Below are 18,903 nucleotides of genomic sequence, written 5' to 3'. Positions count from 1 at the left end.
AGGAGAAGTGCTCGACATATAAGGAGCAAAATAATTCAGAATTGCAATTTTGAATTAAATATAAATATATGTATATTTATTTAAATATAAATAAAATCTTAAAAAAAAAACCCAAAAAACTAGTCAACACGCCCACAAATGACCAGCAGGGCCTCGCTGTGAGGGGATACTACCTGCAGTGGAAAACCACATCCCACAAAGTAAAGCGAGTAGAGTACTAGAGCCGAGCCGAGCCGGTACCGTGCAGTGGAAAAGGGGCATTACACTCGTGTTCAGTTGTGCTGTTACACGGCGTTGTAAAGAGTCCAGCAGTGGTCCCGTACCCAAAACCCCCAAACTGCAGCCAGGCAGTCAAATAACACCAGAACTGATGTGCACACTGGCAAGAACTACGAAAATAATCCCCGGGTTGCAAAAACATCTCGGGAGGGCTCCTTTAAGACTTGTTGTGGGAGTGCCCGTTTTCCTTTCAGTTTCAGGCTGAGTCATGGGTCATGTGTGTGGTGGTTCTGGTTCTGTGTGAGCTTCTGCAGCTCTGTCATGATCCCACATGGTAGAGTTGACCCAAGACAACCTGTCCATGTACCAGGGACAGAACACAATAATACCGCGTGTAGCGACCAGTAAACCATCCAGTCTCTCCGCCAGCAGAGACGGACACGTTCCCGGAAGTGTCTTTTTTTAAATTAAGCCAGAAAACGTCACAAGTTGTGCTCACGAGTTCACACGGTCTCACCTTGAGGAAGGGATTTGAATCTGGACTTGGGGTGGATTTAGACGTAGTGCACGGAGTCCCACGCTATTTGCATCGCTCGTTTACATCAGATGGACGCCATGGACTCTGCCGTTTGAAACGCCACCAAATATCGGTGTGAGACGGCAACACGCTCGGTGGCTTTGCTGCTGTCGGGGGAGGATTTAGAAAAACGGGTCACCCTGAATTTCTAGAAGCACGACGTAGATGTCGGGAGGGTTTCAGTAGCCCGAAGGTCTTCATAGTTTCTCAATTCGTGTAAAAGTACACAATATGATGAATCCCCCCGCCCTTTTTCTCCCCAATTGTCAATTGGACCCATCCAATTACCCCACTCTTCCGAGCCGTCCCGGTCTCTGCTCCACCCCCTCTGGTGATCCGGGGAGGGCTGCAGACTACCACATGCCTCCTCCCATACGTGTGGAGTCGCCAGCCGCTTCTTTTCACCTGACAGTGAGGAGTTTCACCAGGGGGGCGTAGCACGTGGGATGATCACGCTATTTCCCCCAGTTCCCCCTCCCCCATGAACAGGCGCCCCGACCGACCAGAGGAGGCGCTAGTGCAGCGACCAGGACACATACCCACATCCGGCTTCCCATCCACAGACACGGCCAATTGTGTCTGTAGGGACACCCGACCAAGCCGGAGGTAACACGGGGATTCAAACCAGCGATTCCCATGTTGGTAGGCAACGGAATGGACCACTACGCCACCCGGACGCCCCTAATAAGGTAGAATTTGAGTTATGATATTTGCACCTGATAAGTAAAGCATTATTGTACGCCGTCACATCATAGTAGGTAGCTACTGTACACTGACCCGCATCCTCCATAGTCCATCTGATGCAGACGTTTCAAGCTAAAGAATCCTCAATCGGTAGCAGCCGCTCCCTAATTAGCACAAATCTCAGTTTAAACCCCCTACACCAATTAAAGGTGTGACATACATCCACTGGCAGCCAACGCCACTTTCCATTTCGCCCACAGGGAAAGTGTCAGCCATGCAAAAACGGATCTTAAATGAATCAAATAGGATAATCACATAACCGTCACGTTACCCCCAGTTCCCCCGTAACCTCACGACCCCTCACACCCACCCACTCCACCAAGCTGACAGGCCTCATACAAACAGCACAGCCCATGTTGTCACAAACACAGACGTGGACTCCCAGCAGGCACGAGCCATGCACGCTTGACGTGTGTTAGTTAGAGCTAATCACAAGGTTCGTTAATTCACAAAGACTCTTTCAGCGTTTTCCTTTTGTTTTTTTCCCCCCCCCATCTTCAGTGATTAACAGACACGTACACAGACACAACATTAAAAAGTGACATCGTTAAATCAGCAAGGTGAAGAAAAGTCAAGAAGAAGAGTCAAGCCACGCGAGGTGGCCGAGAGCATGCTGCCCTCGGCCTCAAGTAGTGCACCAGGTGAAAGGGAGTTTTTTTTTTTTAATTCCCCCCCCCCCCCCCCCCATTTTCTCCCCAGTTGTATCCGGCCAATTACCCCACTCTTCGGAGCCGTCCCGGTCTCTGCTCCACCCCCTCTGCTGATCCGGGGAGGGCTGCAGACTACCACATGCCTCCTCCCATACATGTGGAGTCACCAGCTGCTTCTTTCCACCTGACAGTGAGGAGTTTCACCAGGGGGACGTAGCACGTGGGAGGATCACACTATTCCCCCCAGTTCCCCCTCCCCCTTCAACAGGCGCCCCGACTGACCAGAGGAGGCGCTACTGCAGCAACCAGGACACATACCCACAACCGGCTTCCCACCTGCAGACACAGCCAATTGTGTCTGTAGGGACGCCCAACCAAGCCGGAGGTAACACAGGGATTCGAACCGGCGATCCCCGTGTTGGTAGGCAACGGAACAGACCGCTATGCTACCCGGACGCCCCCTCCAATACTACTTTAACTGAGTTATTACAGGCATTAACCTAAAGCAGGTGTTGGATCCCTGTTGAAGTTTAGTGTTGTGTTATCATTCAGCCATCTGGATTTGTTAATATCGACTTATTTCAGGTGGCAAAATCATTTTCATGTGGACACGTTGGTTTTACAGACACCATCTGTCCCTTTATCTAGAGCTCAAATACACAGAGAGGCGAATATTACACCCAAGGCTGGAATTGCTTGTCATTATGAAACGGCACCCCCATAATTCAAATGGTGACAATTATTCTGCCCCTCCATCATTCAGTCCAGTCCACTAGCCTCTCTTCACCCTCCCCTGCATTTCGACATGGCGCCCAGCGACTCATCTCTTATGTAGAGCTACTGACTTTAGCTGTAGCCGCTTGGCACTGTGTGATTGGCACTGAGAAACCTACTAATCTCTGACGTGTTAAGTGAGGAGAAAAAAAAGAAATACCCCTACATCAATTTGTCTGACATTTGTTAACTGACACAACTGGTACCAGTACAGTGATGCACCAATAAGACAATGAGGTCAAACATCGAGAAATATTGGTTAACAAACCCATGTTATCCAGAAAACAAGAAAGTGGATTCATTCATTCATCTTCAGCCGCTTCTCCAGGGTCGGGCCGCGGTGGCAGCAAGCTATGTAGGGCACTCCAGACGTCCCTCTCCCCAGCAACGCCCTCCAGCTCCTCCTGGGGGATCCCAAGGCCTTCCCAGGCCAGACTGGACATGTGGTCCCTCCAGTGAGTTCTGGGTCTACCCCGGGGTCTCCTCCCAGTTGGACGTGCCCGGAGAACCTCCAGGAGGCATCCTAATCAGATGCCCGAATCACCTAAACTGGCTCCTTTCGACGCGAAGGAGCAGCGGCTCTACTCCGAGCTCCCTCCGGATGTCCGAGCTCCTCACCCTATCTCTAAGGCTGAGCCCAGACACCCTATGGAGGAAACTCATTTCAGCCGCTTGTATCCGTGATCTCACCCTTTCGGTCTCTACCCAAAGCTCATGACCATAGGTGAGGGTTGGAACCAAGACTGGCTGGGAAATTGAGAGCTTTGTCTTCCGGCTCAGCTCCCTCTTCACCACAACGGTCCGGTACAACATCCCACATTGCTGCTGATGCTGCACCAATCCGCCTGTCAATCTCCTGCTTCATCCTACCCTCACTCGTGAACCAGACCCCGAGATACTTGAACTCCTTCACTTGAAAGAAAGTAGATGTTAAAAAATGTTGATCCCAGGAGTTGTGGATGGTGGGGATGAGCCAGACCTGAAAGGATTTAGCACCGGTGTGTTGAATGAACATGAATGAGAACATGGGTACTGTACTTGGTACCTGGGACAGTAATAATTTAAACAAAATCCCTGGGACCTTTCATTTGGACTAAAAATATAGACTTGTTTTTTTAATTTGAATTTTCTTTTTTCTTTTTTTTTGCCAACCCAGACCTCATCGGTGAGGTTTCTGTCTGTAAAATAAAGTTTTAATAAGGATTGGCTCCCAAAAAAAAAAGAAAAGCAGATCTATCCTTTAAAACACAAGGGGATCCTGCAGACTGCAGGGCATTAGGAAATCAAGTTCATTGCGTGTGGATAGTTATGGTGAGAGGAAGGACAGCTGCTTGTGAGATAATGATTTTGAAATATGTAAACAGTTCCAACTGATATGAGCGAGAGAGAAGAGATCATAGAAAAATAGTCTGGAATACAGATGGGTGAATGGGGCAATTAATCGGTTCTGAATTAAGGGAGCATTGGTTTGTGTTATTGGTTTTGTTTACCAATGATAAGAGTCAAGCCCAGAGGGAGATGGCAGGACAATCCTGAGGGTGGGGTTCGGTGGGTAAAACCGTCTGGGTCATATGGGTCACATGGTCAGGGCGCGGGCCTTCCCGGCTGCCCCCTGTGCCCGCTGCACAGCTCCCTGGCACGCCTCCTTCTTCACCAGCTGGTTGGTCTCAAACAGGCCTTCGTGGCTGCTCACAACACCCGGACCAGCGTCTACAAACGTCAGCAGTCCTAGAGGGGTGGGACAGAGTCCTCTTTAGGCGTTTCACGCCCCAAAGTCAACAGCAATGTGGCTTTCTGACTACCAGCAATAAAGTAACAGGCAACAAGTCATTTTCCTTTTTTGGGGGGGGATTTTGCCCCCTTTTTCTCTCCAATTGTACCCGGCCAACTACTCCACCCTTCTTCCGAGCCGTCCCGGTCGCTGCTCCGCCCCCTCTGCCGATCCGGGGAGGGCTGCAGACTACCACATGCCCCCTCCCATACATGTGGAGTCGCCAGCCGCTTCGTTTCACCTGACAGTGAGGAGTTTCACCAGGGGGCCGTAGTGCGTGGAGGATCACGCTATTCCCCCCAGTCCCCCCCCCCCCCGAAGAGGCACCCCGACCGACCAGAGGAGGCGCTAGTGCAGCGATCAGGACACATACCCACATCCAGCTTCCCACCCGCACACACGGCCAGTTGTGTCTGCAGGGATGCCCGACCAAGCCGGAGGTAACACGGGGATTCGAACCGGCGATTCCCATGTTGGTAGGCAACGGAATAGACCGCTACGCCACCCGAACTCCCAACTAGTAATTTTCACTGGAAATGGGTGTCATGAAAATACAAACGCACACCCGACACGTGGCGTAGCGTTGACAGGCTACAAATCAAAGTTGAGCTGGGCTCAACCTTTTTTTTTTGTGGGCTACAGTGATGCGGTGAAGCATCAACCAATCATAACTTATGTTTCACTATTTACACTCCCCTTCCCCTCTCTCCTGAACGTTTCTGCTTCCACCCAAATGGAGGGAAAATGTAGGGTTGGCTGCCATGTTTTTAACATGAGGTCCCCCATGCCGCTTTCTTTGCCCTGCAGCCCTGATCCCAATCACACTGGACGCATGTTCAGCATCTTGCTGTTGCTAGGCAGCCACAGAATCACCTGTCAATCACCTGTTTCCCAGCATTGGTGATAAGTTAATTAGTTACACAACTGAGTTCTTATTACATGTCTGTCTTTGTTACCTGTGCTACTATTTACCTCTCTAAAACATGGGTAGGCAGAGAGCACTTGCTTCAGCTCTTTCTTCTCCATCTTTGTCGTAAACAGTTGAGTTGAGGAGGCCCCGCCCCCTTCACCCCTCTGATTGGGCCGCGGAGAAAAAGCGGCGTAAGGCAAATTTCTGCCCAGAGTTGAACCTTTTTCAACTTCAGGCTATTTATGATTTTGAAATGCATTTCCAAATCCTGTTTTTTTTTTCTTTTTCTTCACCGAGTCTATTTTTACAAGCACGAAAAAAGTTCACAATTTCCTATCAGCCAGTTGTCATGTTGACACGTCGCCTCTCCCACCCGTCTCACCTGACAGAATTCAAATGGAGGCGTTGATTACCTAGAGACTGAAACTCAGGCATAATTGGGATCCTTAAAGCCAGAATATACAGAGGAAATTTGCACATTGTGCATTACAAATTATGGGAAAACAATTGGCGTCTATCTATCTATCTATCTATCTATCTATCTATCTATCTATCTATCTATCTATCTATCTATCTATCTATCTATCTATCTATGAATGTAGATGTATATCCATAGATATCTATAGATATATATGTATATCTATAGATATACATTTACATAGATAACCTATAGATATATATGTATCTATAGATGTCTATCTATAGATGTATAGACATACTGTAGCTGTATATAGATATATAGATATATCTATATATGTATAACTATAGATGTAGATGTATAGAGATACTATCTATAGATGTAGATGTATAGCTATAGATAGATATCTATCTATAAATGTAGATGTATAGATGTCTATAGATGTAGCTACCGATATGTATGACATTCCAAAATTAAAACACCATTATTATTCAAATATACATTTAAACATCAATGCGTGTACAGATTATTTCTGTACTTTAGTGAGTTGAAAAGACTCGAAAGAAATAATGCAGCTGTTTTGTGTCAGTTGTCATTAAATTGGAGATTGCACAACTCTTACCATAGCCGTCCACACACCCGCCTTTGAACTCGCCTTCAAACTTCATCCCATCAAAGCGACTGAAGACGCCGGCGCCTTGGAATTTCCCCTGGACGAATTCCCCTTCGTACCTGTAGTGGAAAGTACACAACCATGTGCAATAAAGACATTGTTGCATGTTACATCTAGTACATACTATATGGGATACTATGGGAACAACCAGCTGTTCAGCTGAGTAAGGGTAAACGCCACATCACCACGATAAAGGTGGGACACTTAATTCTGCAATCCTGGAGTCGACGTTTTATATATATATATATATATATATATATATATATGTGTGTGTGTGTGTGTGTGTGTGTGTAACCGGAGCACCTGGAGGACACCCACACAGACATGGGGAGAATGTGCAAACTCCGCACAGAGGACGATCCGGGACGACCCCCAAGGTTGGACTACCCCGGGGCTCAAACCCAGGACCTTCTTGCTGTGAGGCGACTGCGCTATATATATATATATATATATATATATATATATATATAACAAAAACGATTTGGGTAAAGACAGATTACAAAGGTAGAACGTTTTTTTTGTGTGTTTTCCACAACCAAAATCTTTCTACTTGATATAAAGGCAAAATGCACGGCATTACTGAACCATATGCTACTGTTTTCAGCTAAACCTTAAACGTTTGCACTCATTTGTCTTAGGCTTGTCAGTGGGAACTTTTAATTTCAACTGCTGGTGCTATTACATATAACTCAATTGGCTTACTATAATGCTTTCATTAAAAAAACACAAGTCTTTAACAAGCCACACACACATGTATGTATCCAAGGTCTGAAGTGCATTTTATCTGCGGAACGTGCTCAGCTATACCTCATCAACTCCAGAAAATAAAAAGAAGAAATAAAGTACACACTGTCTTGAACGTTAATTGCATAAAGCCTCTAATAGGACCGGATAATCACCTTCCACGTACAAAAAAAGCAAAGTGAGTGGGTGTAAGCATGTGCTCAGAAGTGACCCTGGGCTTATACTGCTTCAAGTAAGTAAAGTTTATTTTGTATAGCACCTTTCACAGAGCAAGGTCACAAAGTGCTTCACAAGAATAAAATAGTTAAAAATAAGACCATGAAGCAGTAGCAAGATAAAAAACCTTAAAAAACACAAAATAACAAACACTAGAAAACACAAGGTGAGACAAAGGCCAGTTTGAATAAATGGGTCTTCTGCTGCTTTCTAAAGGCTTCAACAGAGACTGCAGATGGTATGTCTAAAGGTAGAGCATCCCACCGTGTCGGAGCCACAACTTCCATGGAGCAGCTTGCAGATGTACACAGGTGCCTGACCATGCAGGGCTCTCTCTATATGTGAGAACATTCATTCATTCATTCATTCATCTTCAGCCACTTCTCCCGGGTTGGGTCACGGTGGCAGCAAGCTAAGTAGGACACTCCAGACGTCCCTCTCCCCAGCAACACCCTCCAGCTCCTCCTGGGGGATCCCAAGGCGTTCCCAGGCCAGATTGGACATGTAGTCCCTCCAGGTAGTTCTGGGTCTACCCCGGGGTCTCCTCCCAGTTGGCCGTGCCTGGAAAACCTCCAAAGGAAGGTGCCCAGGAGGCATCCTAATCAGATGCCCGAATCACCTAAACTGGCTCCTTTCGACGCGAAGGAGCAGCAGCTGTACTCTGAGCTCCCTCCGGATGTCCAAGCTCCTCACCCTATCTCTAAGGCTGAGCCGAGACACCCTAATCAGATGCCCGAACCACCTCAACTGGCTTCTTTCCTTTTTTATGTGAGAACAAGAACCGTAAAATGAATCCTAAACTTTATGGGAAACCAATGTAAAGAAGACAGAATGGGTGTAATTGTGAGTCGTCCTGCTGGACCTGGTCAACAGCATTGCAGCAGCATTCTGGACAATTTGTAGATGGCCCAGGGACGACTTGCTGAGGCAGGTGAACAGGGAATTGCAGTAGTCACAGAAAGTTGAATCGGTTCAACTGGACACAACGTTTATTGAGAGAAACGTTTCATCTCTCATCCAATGTACCTCTTCTGTCTCAACTTACTGCAGGTGTCCCCACGCTTATAAACGATACAGTGGCATAACGACCGAAACCAACGACCGGTTTCATATGCAAATTGCCATGACCATTAACTAGAGTTACAATGGCCATGTGTACTGCTCACAGAGGATTGGGGAATAGTTGCAATCACAGCATTGTAAGATGAAAGAAAATTAAAGCCACTTTATTTTGTCATTGTAGGTTACAATGACATTTGTCTTCTGCATTTAACCCATCCTATTGTATAGGAGCAGTGGGCAGCTGCAGCGCCTAGGGACCAACTCCAATTCTTCTTTCCATTGCCTTGTTCAAGGGCACAGACAGGAGTATTAACCCTAACATGCATGTCTTTTTGACAGTGGGAAGAAACCCACGCACACATGGGGAGAACATGCAAACCCTATACAGAAAGGACCTGGGGCTCGAACCCAGGACCTTCTTGCTGTGAGGCAAAAATGCTAACCACTGGGCCACCCTAGATATATTCACCATAGATTCATATAGACGGCCTCTTTGACTCCCTGTTCAGACCAGCGTTCCTCCCTATCAAGGAAGTGCACATCCTCATCCTTGAAAGAGTGGCCACTGGCCTGTAGATGGTGTAGACTGTAGAGTCCTGGTCTGACGTGTTAGCTCTTCTGTGTTGTGCCATCCTCTTGGCCAGCGCCTGTTTAATTTCCCCGATGTACAAGTCACGGCAATCCTCCTGGCACTTAACAGCATACACTATATTTCTCTGTTTGTGCCGGGGGACCCAATCCTTGGGGTGGACCAATTTCTGGTCCAACATGTTTTGGGGTTTAAAATTAAAATGAATGAAAGCCACTTTATTATGTCATTGTAGGTTACAATGAAATTTGTTTTCTGTATTTAATGTAGCAGTGGGGGCAGGGACAAACTCAAGTTTTTTTTCCCTATTGCCTGATTGAAAGCAACCGAGCAGCGGTGTTTGGAAAATACGCATCTCAGCTGTTCCGACACTCCCGCCACATACAGAATCACCACTCGTTTACGCTTAGGCAGCTGTTGTCCTTCTCCTCTCTTCAATCGGCTGGTGCACTGTTTGGGCGTCTTCCTGGCTTTGACAAACACCCAGTTAGGATAACCACACTTAACCAGGGCCTGTTTAATGTGGGATCTCTCCCCTTCCCCGGCTGCTGTGTCGGTGGGGACGTTGTCAGCTGGGTGGTCCAGCGTCCTGATGACTCCTAGTTTGTGCTCCAGTGGATGATGAGAGTCAAACCTTAAGTACTGATCAGTATGTGTTGGTTTACGGTTAACATCACCAATCAAATGTCCCCCATCACCAACTGCAATTTCACAGTGTAAGAAGGCTACCCTGTCATGTTCCACATCCTCCCTTGTGAACTTGATGTGGTGTCCACAGAGGTAATGTGGTCAGTGAAATGTGGTACGTCCTGAGATTTAACCCAGGTGTCGTCCACAAATCTGAACCAATGGCTAGGTGGTGTCCCTGGATAGGACATCAGAGCCTCTTTTCCACTTCCTCCATATACAAGTTGGCCACTACAGGTGAGGTTAGGGAACCCATAGCACACCCATGCCTCTGCCTATAGTAGTACTGCCCCCTGTATGTGAAGTACATGGACTGAAGACACAGCTTCAGGAGCAGACACACTTGGTCAGTGTTAAGGCTGGTCCTATTGCTAAGGGTAGGGTCGTTTTGTAATTTCATACAGTACCTCCACTCCTTCATCAACAGGAATGCACCCGAAGAGAGACAACATCACAAGACCATTGTTTCATCCCCCTCCATAATGATGTCCCTCACCCGCTCCATAAAATCCAGTGTTCTGAATGTAATGTTCATTACTGCCTACCAACGGATTAAGAATAGATACCAGACACTTAGAGATGTTATAGGTCACTTGAGTAATCATACTAACAATAGGCCATAATGGAACATCCTGTTTATGTATCCTAGGTAAACCATACAGACTAGGTGTAGCTTCCCCTGGGTATAATCTGTGGTACAAAATTCAGTAGCATTGTCCTGTTCTAAGTGCTTCAGACCATCTATCACCCTTTTCTTGTAACCACTGCCTGGATCTCGTTTCAGAGGCTCATAAGTATTTATGTTGCTGAGTAATGTCATAACTTTCTCATGATAGTCTGTCTGGTTTAATACAACAGTGCATCTGCCTTTTTCCGATGGAAGGATGATGATGTTTTTGTCGTTACTGAGAGTCGTGAGTGCATGCCTCTCGTCTCTGCCGATGCTGGATGACGATGCCTTCGCATTGCTGAGGCAGGCTGAAATTAAACCATTTCAGCCTGAAACCAGTGAAACCAATCATTGGTTGCAGTCATTATGCAACCATGCTGTTTATAAGCTTGGGGATAACTGCTGTCAGTTGAGACTGAAGAGGTCACTTGGATGAGCAATGAAATATTTCTCTCAATAAACGTTGTGCCCAGATGAACTGATTCAACTCTCTGTGATTTCCTTACCTGGATTATTGAGCACGCATAAAGGAATTGCAGTAGTCCAGCGGGGATGATATAAAAGCAAGAATGATCACTTCTAGCTCAGCTTGTGACACAACAGGCCTGAGTTTGGCTATGTTTCTTAAATGGAAAAAAACGTACAGATCAACAATTTAATATGTTGACTGAAGAGGTCTGGTATCTACATACCATCGCAAGCTACTGCCACAGCAGCGCTGGATGAACTGTATGGACCCATTTGCAGTCAGGAGAACTTGTACCTTGATGGCATTTCAACTGTGGCCGAGGACTAAGCTGAAATTTGTGCTACCAAACTTTTACAAACATGTCACCAGCCCAACCAGAGGCAGTAAGACTCTCGACCACTGTTACTCCACGATCAAGGCAGCTTACAGGGCTAGCCCATGACCTCACTTTGGGAAATCCAATCACTTGTCAGTGCCCTTGCTTCCTGCCTACAAGCAGAAAGTGAAATGCATGCGGCTCACGGTGAGGACAGTACAGTGTTAGACTACAGAACATGAATCCAAATTTCAGGGATTTTTTTGAATCAAAACTGACTAGTCAATCTTTAAAGATTCAGCCTTGAGTTTGGATGGATATGCTGAATCAGTCACTGGCTCTGTTAGATTCTGTATGGATAACTGTATCCCAGTATGGACTATTCACTCCCACCCCAACCAGAAGCCCTGGATTAACAGCGACATTCCCCTGAGCATACCACTGCTTTTAAATCAGGGGACAAGGAAGGCTTAATTTTTTTTCCCCTCCCAATTTAGTGGCCAATCGATCCCTATTTTTAGTTCAAACACCCACCCTCGTACTGTATGCGTTCACCAACTGCATCTCTGCGGCTGGCAGTCTGGAAGGAGACACCTCCCCGCTTTCGTGACAAGGCGAATCTAGGCCGAACCACTGCTTTTTCCGACACACACAGAGACGCATTCATGTGATGAACACAAGCCGACTCTGCCCCCCTCCCGAAGACAGCCTTGCCAATTATTGCTGCTTCGTCGAGAATCCGGCCATAGTCAGATCTGATGAGACCGAAGCGTGAACCCCGGTCCCCAGTGGGCAACTGCATCGACACAAAGCCGATGCTTAGACCGCTACACCACCACGGATCCAATGAAGGCTTGATTATGAAGTGCTGGGAAAGGCTGGTTATATCATATATAAAATGTAACATTCCGGGTACCCTTGACCCATTACAGTTTGCCTACTGTTCCAACAGATCTGTAGATGACGCTATCTCACTTGCTCTGCATACTGCTTCAGTACACTTTGAAAAGAAAAAAATAGCCATGTCAGAATGTTGTTTATTGATCACAGCTCTGCCTTTAATACAATTGTACCATCCAAACTGGTGTTGAATGTCAGAGGTCTTGGTCTGGGCAACTCTATCTGTGATTGACTTTTTGATTTCCTGGCAGGCAGGCCCCAGACTGTGAGAATAGGTAAAACATACTCATCTACATTAGTTCTTAGGACTGGCGCACCTCAGGGTTGCTGTCTCAGCCCCCTATTGTACAGTCTGTTTACACACAACTGTGTTGCCAAATATGACAATAAAAGCATCGTGCTGGAGCGGCACGGTGGCCCAGTGGTAAGCACTGTTGCGTCATGCCAAGAAGGTCCTGGGTTTGAACTACTGGCTGTCCCAGGTGCTTTCTGTGTGGACTTTGCATGTTCTCCCCGTGTCTGCGTGGGTTTCCTCCGGGTGCTCCGGTTTCCTCCCACCATCAAAAAGACATGCATGTTAGGGTTAATACTCCTGTCTGTGCCCCTGAGCAAGGCAATGTAAAAAGGAACTGTAGTTGGTCCCCGGGCACTGCAGCTGCCCACTGCTGCTATACAATAGGATGGGTTAAATGCAGAGGACAAATTCATTGTAGGAATACAATGACACAATAAAGTGGCTTGGGCTTTGGCTTAATTCACAGATGACACCACAGTGATTGGACTAGTAAGTGACAGTGATGAGAGTGCCTATAGGAGGGAAGTGGAAGATTTAACCATATGGTACCATGATAACAATCTCTCTCTAAATGTCAATAAGACAAAAGAAATCATTGTTGAATTTAGAAAGATCAGTGAAAATCACATTCCTATTTACATCAATGGGTCATTTGTTGAGCGTGTGGACAGTTTTAGATTTCTCTGTTTACACATCACAGACACCCTCACATGGTCTCTCAACACCAATTGGATCCTTAAGAAGGCACAGCAGAGACTACTTTCTGAGGCATCTCAAGAGTTTTGGTATAAATACCAAAACTCTTGTGAACTTGTATCACAGCACCACGGAGAGTGTCATGACAGGCTGTATCATAGTGTGGCTTGGCAACCTGACCACTCAGGACAACAGACTGCTGCAAAGGACTGTAAAGACAGCAGCAAAAATCACTGGCATGGAACTACCACCACTTCATAATATTTACACCACTCACTGTAAAACAAAAGCCCAAAACATCATTAAGGACACCAGCCACCCCACTCATGTTCTGTTCCTTCCATCTAAAAAACACTACCGGAGCATCAAATCTCACACACCACCTGTCTCTGTAAGTTTCTTTCCACCGGCAGTCAGGTTGCTGAACAGCTGATGCATATGCGCCTTACATTGTTGTGTTATTGTGTACTTTCTTTATTGTATATATAATCTATGAATTCTGTGTACATAGTCTATGTAGGTCTGTAGTGGGTTTTTTTTTCGTTTTTTGTTTTTTTTTGGGGGGGGTGATCTTGTGTCCTTTGTCCTTGTGTCCTTTGTGTTAAGGCAGAGAACCAGAGCATAAGAATTGCATTGTATTCAAATACGCATGACAATAAAGTTGAACTTGAACTTGTAGCCTGATCAAAAATAACACCAAGAGTTCCAAGATTAGATCGTACAGCTGAAGAAAGGGACCCAATACACTGAGCAACCTTAGAAGCTATACTATCTGAAGCAATGATAAGGACCTCAGTCTTATCTGTGTTTAGCTGTAAAAAGGTGTTGGCCATCCACTCCTTAATGGCAACCAGACAATTTTGTAAAACAGACAGTTTGTCAGTCTTATCAGACTTAAAAGAGACATACAGCTGAAAATCGTCAGCTAACATTTATATGAGATACCTTTAAATTTGCCGCTAATATGACCTAAGGGAAGCATATACAAAGCAAATAATATAGGACCCAAGACAGGACCCTGAGGCACAACACATGAAAGAGCAGCAATTTCGGACATGTACTAGGGACCAAGCGACACAGAAAAGCTCCTCTCTGAATGATAGGAGGAAAACCAGTCCAGGACACTCACAGAGACACCCACCCACTGCCTAAGCCTTTCAGTCAGGATGCTGTGATCTACAGTATCAAAAGCAGCACTAAAATCCAGCAGCACCAAAACAGTCCATTCACCCACATCAGAGGATATCATTGTGTCACTGGAGACTCTGAGAAGAGCCGTTTCAGTGTAATGCTTCTGATAGAAGCCAGATTGGAATTTATCTAAAACAGGGATGGGCAACTTTGATGATAGAGAGGGCCATACAATTTTTATCCTCACTACCAGAGGGCCAGATTGTGACCGTGCACTTCTATCAGTGGGACACTGTAACCTGGTCACTCAATTAACCAATTATAGCTACTAATTGAATGAAAAGAATAAAATATATATCGGTAATCAAAGTTTATTACGCCAACATTTCTATTTAATGAGCCTAACACAAAAACAAAATGTGCACATTCCTGAGTGATATACCATTATTTCAGTGCAATGGCGTCTCAGAAATCATCATTCAATATTGGTACAAAAGTAAACGTTCACACTTAGTGCAACAACTAATATTAATGTTTGTAGTGCATTTCTACTCTGCTCTCCATGACATGATTCAAATAAACATGCATTTAGCTCAAAATGGTAAATGGACTGCATTTTATATAGCGCCTTTCTTGTCTACCGACCACCCAAAGCGCTTTTTTACAATGTATGGCTCACATTCATACACACACATTCGTACACTGACGAAGCCATTGAAAGCCATTGAAACTCACCCACAGGTGGATCAGTACAAAGTTCTGTCTTAATGAGGTACTGGTGGCCCCTCCTGCTGGCGTACAATAGACTGAATGTCAATGTCAGTGTTTGTGCATGAGCTGGACCAGAGTTTCATCTGTCAGCCTGGTTCTCTCTTTAGACTTGATGTGCTTCATTGTCGGCTCTCGTGAACAAACTGTATGACAAAGACTGCTTGTTGGATGCCTCAGACATCCGTCTTGTTTTGCCTTTTGCTTTTAACTCCCTATCTAATGGAGCTGGTACACGCGTGACCTCTTAGCACACACCCTTTCCTCTTTTCCAGTGACTTGTCACGTTCGAGGACCGATGCCGATGGTGACATGGGCTCGTCCAGTGTGCGGTTGCTATCAGTTAGCGTGCTGGGCCAGCTCAGACGGTCACAAAGTAATTTGTGGAGTTTGGAATAATCACATTTCCGATAAAAATGATCATATTCATATCAAATCCTCCTTTCATGTACAATAATCATTACCAGGATCATTAAAAGGAATCAGCCTGATTTTTAATATTTTCTCAGTACCATATCTATGTTCTAGGGACAGCTCATAATTAGCAGCCACAATACTGAACAGCCTTCAGTGAGTCTCTGAAACGCTGCCAAAATTGTGCAAGAAAGAGGTCTGGATGTGTGTGTGTGTGTGTAGTTAGTACAATTTAAAAGCAGCCATATGTTCATGTGCTCATGCGACTTGAATGTGATATTGTGGTTTGTAACAGAAATTAATGGTTCATGTTTGTAAAATGCAAACTCATCATTTGTTTTTCGTCCAGAGAGGGGAAGAGCGAGAGAGAGGGCGAGACAGAGAGAGAGAGAGAGAGAGAGAGAGAGAGAGAGAGAGAGAGAGAGAGAGAGAGAGAGCGAGATAGAGCAGGCTTTCAGAGGAGCAAGCTGTTCTCTTTCCCTTTGGGGAGGGTGGCACTGACCTGGAGCCGTCAGGGAAGACCAACACCCCACAGCCGTTGAAGAGGCCATTCTCAAACTGCCCCATGTAACACGTGCCATCGCCGAAGGTTAGCTGACCCAGACCGTGGCGGAGACCTGAGGAAGCCGACATATACAGAGCCTGCACAGTTAGTATAGCAGCTAGGATGTCTGGTTCATCTTATGAGGAAATACATACAGATGGATAAAGATCCAGTCTAATTACCTTCATTCAGTCAGAAACGTGTTATCGTGCAATATTAATTTTAGGAGTGCCCTTTTTTCAGCTTCATAAGTATTGTTCGATCAATTATAGTTATTTTTATTTGCTTTTACTGTGACTTTATTACCGTAGCATCCCCCCCCCCCGAGCACGGCCAGTTCTCTGGAGGTTGAGTTCACCAGACTCTTTATTGATAGCTAGCTAGCTAGCTCGCTAACTCGCATGACGTTGCTAGGCAACCCTTCGAATACAGATAGACCGATGATGATAATTCATTGATTGTCCAATCAAATCAGGGTATTAGTTGATGTAATTTATTACCAGAAGCAGATTGGGTTTCTGAAAGAGTCTGATTATGTGAACCACCAGGAGGAGAATTTCTCAAGGGGCTTTAGTCATATTTTCACAACAGCCGTTCCGGCTAAAAAAATGACAGGATTGGAAAACATTATCGTTGTTATTATTTTATTGGAGCTTTGAAATTCATCTGGACAGATCCCAGATGAGAAAAAGAAACCCAAAACCATCAGCAACATGTGTAAGAAGGCAAAACGAGGCATGAGGAATGGAGCAACAGAGGAGGAAGGACACACAAAAAACTACAAGAGTTGAAGAATGATACAATCACAGTGACTGCATGAACAACACTTGCAGGGAGTTAAAATGTCCTTTACATTACCATCCATCCATTATCCGAACCGCTTATCCTACTCATGGTCGTGGGGAGGCTGGAGCCTATCCCAGCAGTCATTGGGCGGCAGGCGGGGAGACACCCCGGACAGGCCGCCAGGCCATCACAGGGCCCACACACACACACACACCTAGGGACAACTTAGTACGGCCGAGTCACCTGACCTACATGTCTTTGAGTCACCTGACCTACATGTCTTTGGACTGTGGGAGGAAACCGGAGCCCCCGGAGGAAACCCACACAGACACGGGGAGAACATGCAAACTCCACACAGGACGACCCGGCACGACCCCCAAGGTGGGACTACCCCGGGGCTCGAACCCAGGACCTTCTTGCTGTGAGGCGACCGCGCTAACCACTGCACCACCGTGCCGCCCCCTTTACATTACCAGTAACATATAAATCCTGTCAGGGAATTTAAATGGGGTGAGGGATAAAGTTTGAATTCCTCTGGGGATTAAAACTGACAGTCCTCCAGTCACAAGCCCCCTCATCAAATCTTTAGCCCACAACCTCTCCTCTGGGCACCATCAGGAGGCTAACATTGTGTGGCGTGGGAGTTGTGTCTCAATGACCAACACAACATTTACAATTTACAATTTCATTTAGCCGACGCTTTTATCCAAAGCAACATGCGTCTGAGAGTTAATACAACACAAGCAAGGACCTAGTCAGGAGGCGACAACGCAAGAAAGTGTAACAAAAAAAAGAAAAAGAAAATACAATAGGGTTCCAGCAGCTTCGCTGCTGGGACCCCTAATAATAACTAGATATGACAATGTCGGATTACTTGGGTCGCCTGGGTCCTAGACTGTTACCGTAATTTGTTAAAACGTCGTAACACTTCCACTGCTTCAGAAACATGTGCCAGAGTTTCCAAAACTGGACCAGACGGTGTGTGATTTCTTACGTCCTAGCCGACTGCCGTAAAAAGAAAAAGTATGTCGTTATACCCAGGTGGTGTCCTGGCGTGTGGTATGTAGAGCTGCAGCGCTTCCACACCAAATAAGTCAAAATGGCGGGCAAACTATATGGCTGACATAGGTGGTCCCAATAGTAAAGTTGTAGAGCACATTGAGATGCACAGGTCTGTGCAGTTTTGTGTTGATCTGACTTATGGTGTGGGAATTACGCATGACCCTTTGTTATAGCGCCACCATCTGGCTGACATAGGTTATTTGTGGTGCCTGAGTAGTGGGGGGCCATAGGAATCCACGTACCAAAGCTGGTTGGTCTAGGACTTACGGTTGCTGAGCCTCACACACTTTTAGCGGAGAAAAATAATAATAATCCTAACAAATACAATAGGGGTTCCACCAGCTTCGCTGCTTGGACCCCTAAAAAAGGTAGGCAACAGGCAGTGCACAAAGGCAAAGGTGCATAGAAGCCTTTTGGTTTTTTTTAAGCAGGTCCTGACCTGCACCATAGCAGGTCATTTCTGACACGTAAAGAGGCAAACTGACAGAGACCCTGAGCTCCAGCGACATCAACTGTGTGTTAAAGAAGGTAATGTCCCTTAATGAGCTTAGGGAGCTTAACCTGAACCAAAGCAGTCCCTCCGCGGACCAAGACACACCACCCTGCTCAGCAATACAGAAATGATAAACACGGAATGACTAAGTACGCATGAACGGAAGCATAAACGCATAAATTAATGAACTTTAGATACATACACACATACACACACACATATATATATACACATACATACACACACATATATATACACACACATAGATATATACATACATATATACATACATACACACATATATACATACACATATACACACATA

General features: G+C 45.8%; 1 protein-coding gene across 2 annotated transcripts in view; it reads right to left on the bottom strand.

Annotated features, from left to right (window-relative positions):
* The window catches only part of LOC130112771 (MORN repeat-containing protein 4-like), a 40,408-nt gene that overhangs the window by 9,746 nt on the left and 11,759 nt on the right, over positions 1-18,903 (bottom strand). The window contains exons 3-5 of one of the 2 annotated variants that reach the window (XR_008810258.1): positions 16,196-16,310; positions 6,686-6,795; positions 4,455-4,692 (exon numbers count right to left, since the gene is read on the bottom strand). Coding sequence is in view for 1 of the 2 variants with exons in the window: in XM_056280255.1 (XP_056136230.1) it covers positions 4,541-4,692; positions 6,686-6,795; positions 16,196-16,310 (377 nt within the window). In the remaining variant the exon portion in view is untranslated. Of the gene's footprint in view, positions 1-4,174; positions 4,693-6,685; positions 6,796-16,195; positions 16,311-18,903 lie in introns of those variants that run through there. The other variant, XM_056280255.1, reaches the window with a different exon arrangement.

This window comes from Lampris incognitus, chromosome 5 (assembly GCF_029633865.1).
Source record: "Lampris incognitus isolate fLamInc1 chromosome 5, fLamInc1.hap2, whole genome shotgun sequence".
In the NCBI taxonomy this organism is placed as follows: domain Eukaryota; kingdom Metazoa; phylum Chordata; class Actinopteri; order Lampriformes; family Lampridae; genus Lampris; species Lampris incognitus.
The sequence above is the reverse complement of the archived record's forward strand: the minus strand, read 5'-3'. Positions and strand labels throughout refer to the sequence as shown.